The following is a 1,699-nucleotide window of genomic DNA, read 5'->3' as shown; positions in this document are numbered from 1 at the left end:
AGTATAGCACTTTGTGAGTGCTGCCATATTCTGAATGACTTCAGATTTGGGTGGAGTAGGGATGAAGATAAGAAGCTAACTGCTTTTTAGGTTTAATTCAATCCTTACAGTAACACTTTTTCCCTTTTTAAAAGAAATGTGTAGGCTAGTAGCTTACCGAAGCAAATGGTCTCTACCTCCATTAAACAAAAACTCTAATGTTTGCTTAGGTCCATTGTCTCACTCTGTGGAGGCAATTATTCCAGTAGGACCTACAAATTCATCCATAGATGTTGACAAACTTCAAACAACTGTTCACTATCTCCATGAGACGGGAAGCCCAGCTGACGAGGAAGTAGTAGCTCCATCCTCTAGCAGTGATGTGGTGACAGATGAGCCAGAAGCAGATGTTCAGGATGAAACGACATATGAACTGGTCACCTTCAGTGCGGGTGCAAGGGAGGAAGTGATAACTACAAATCCTGCTACTCCTAGTCCCAGTGTCAAAGTAACTACCTCGCAAGTCTCGAGTACAGCTGATGCCGTGGAACCTGCCATCCATAGTCTTGATGTGGTTGATTTTGCTGAAAAAGAGCACGATCCCATCTTTACCCCTGCAAGCAAGGAAGATGTCACTACAGCTGCTGTCCACACAGCCACTACCCTTAGGACTAGCATTCCAGCACATGAAGATGGAGAGATTGTGACTTCTGAGGATGGCTCTGGAGACGTGGTAAGAATGTATATTGAAATATATATCTTCCCTGTAACTTCTAATGCCAAAGTGATTGGATTCCACTAACTTCTCAGTTTCTCTCCAAACACGAAGTGAATTACACGTTGTATGTGTAGTGATGGAGAAAACAATTGTGTATCAATTTTTAAATTGCATTTAAAAGTACAATTTTAGCACAACTAGGTAAAGCAATGACCCTTCAGTAACTGTTAAAGATCTGAAGCATTACTAACCTGGGTTGCATTTTTCAACAGGGAGACTTCTTCATCTCTAGGAATGATGAAAAACTAGTAGACTCTGACAGGAATACCGATGTTGACTCTGAAAGGAATAGTAAAGCTGCAGGAGCCTTGGGAATAATGGACCGGAAAGAAGTCCTAGGAGGTATTTAAAAATATTCTAGACTAGAGGGCTTCAGTTCGTCTGGTTTAGTAGCAGCGTGATTGATTTGGATTCTGAGCTTCTGCTTCAAAGCGTAAAACATGCTTGAACTATGCCTGCCGCTGCTCTAGAGTTATTTGGGCAGAGGGCTGCTTACCAAGTTGTGGCAAGTGGTTAAGGGCTGCATGGGTTGCCCTGCCCCTTGACAGGTGCCCCGCCTCCTCATCACCATCTTGGGACCAGTGTCCCAGGGCCAGCACCAGTGGGGCCCAGAGCAGGGTGAAGGCTTGCGGGGGTCTGTACAGTTGGGCTGGGCTGCACCAGCAGGGAGAGGGGGGAGCTGGCCCAGCTCCTAGCCCTGTACTCCTGCCACCCGTTCACTCCCAGTGTCCCCCCAGCCCTATGGTACAGGCAGGGGGCAGCGCACAGCCCCAACCCCCTGCTCAGTGGCAGGTAACAAGCTGGTATGGAGCATGGGGAAAAACGGTCCCTAGCCTGCCTCGTGGCCCACGCTGCAGCCACTCGCAGCCTGCACGGGGCTGTTCTGAGCAGGCACAGGCAGCCTCATAGCGGGCTGCGAGGGGCTGTAGCACAGGGCACTGG

The 1,699-nt window shown here is 48.3% G+C and overlaps 1 protein-coding gene across 1 annotated transcript in view; it reads left to right on the top strand.

Annotated features, from left to right (window-relative positions):
• SDC1 (syndecan 1) overlaps window positions 1-1,699 on the top strand; it is a 70,645-nt gene that overhangs the window by 67,195 nt on the left and 1,751 nt on the right. Inside the window, exons 3-4 of the mRNA XM_019520670.1 lie at window positions 210-712; window positions 970-1,099. Of these exons, the coding sequence (XP_019376215.1) occupies window positions 210-712; window positions 970-1,099 (633 nt within the window). The remainder of the gene's footprint in view (window positions 1-209; window positions 713-969; window positions 1,100-1,699) is intronic.

The sequence above is a fragment of the Gavialis gangeticus genome, unplaced genomic scaffold (assembly GCF_001723915.1).
Source record: "Gavialis gangeticus isolate Ggan-Ray unplaced genomic scaffold, GavGan_comp1, whole genome shotgun sequence".
NCBI lineage: Eukaryota > Metazoa > Chordata > Crocodylia > Gavialidae > Gavialis > Gavialis gangeticus.
This window is presented reverse-complemented; position numbering and strand designations above follow the sequence as displayed.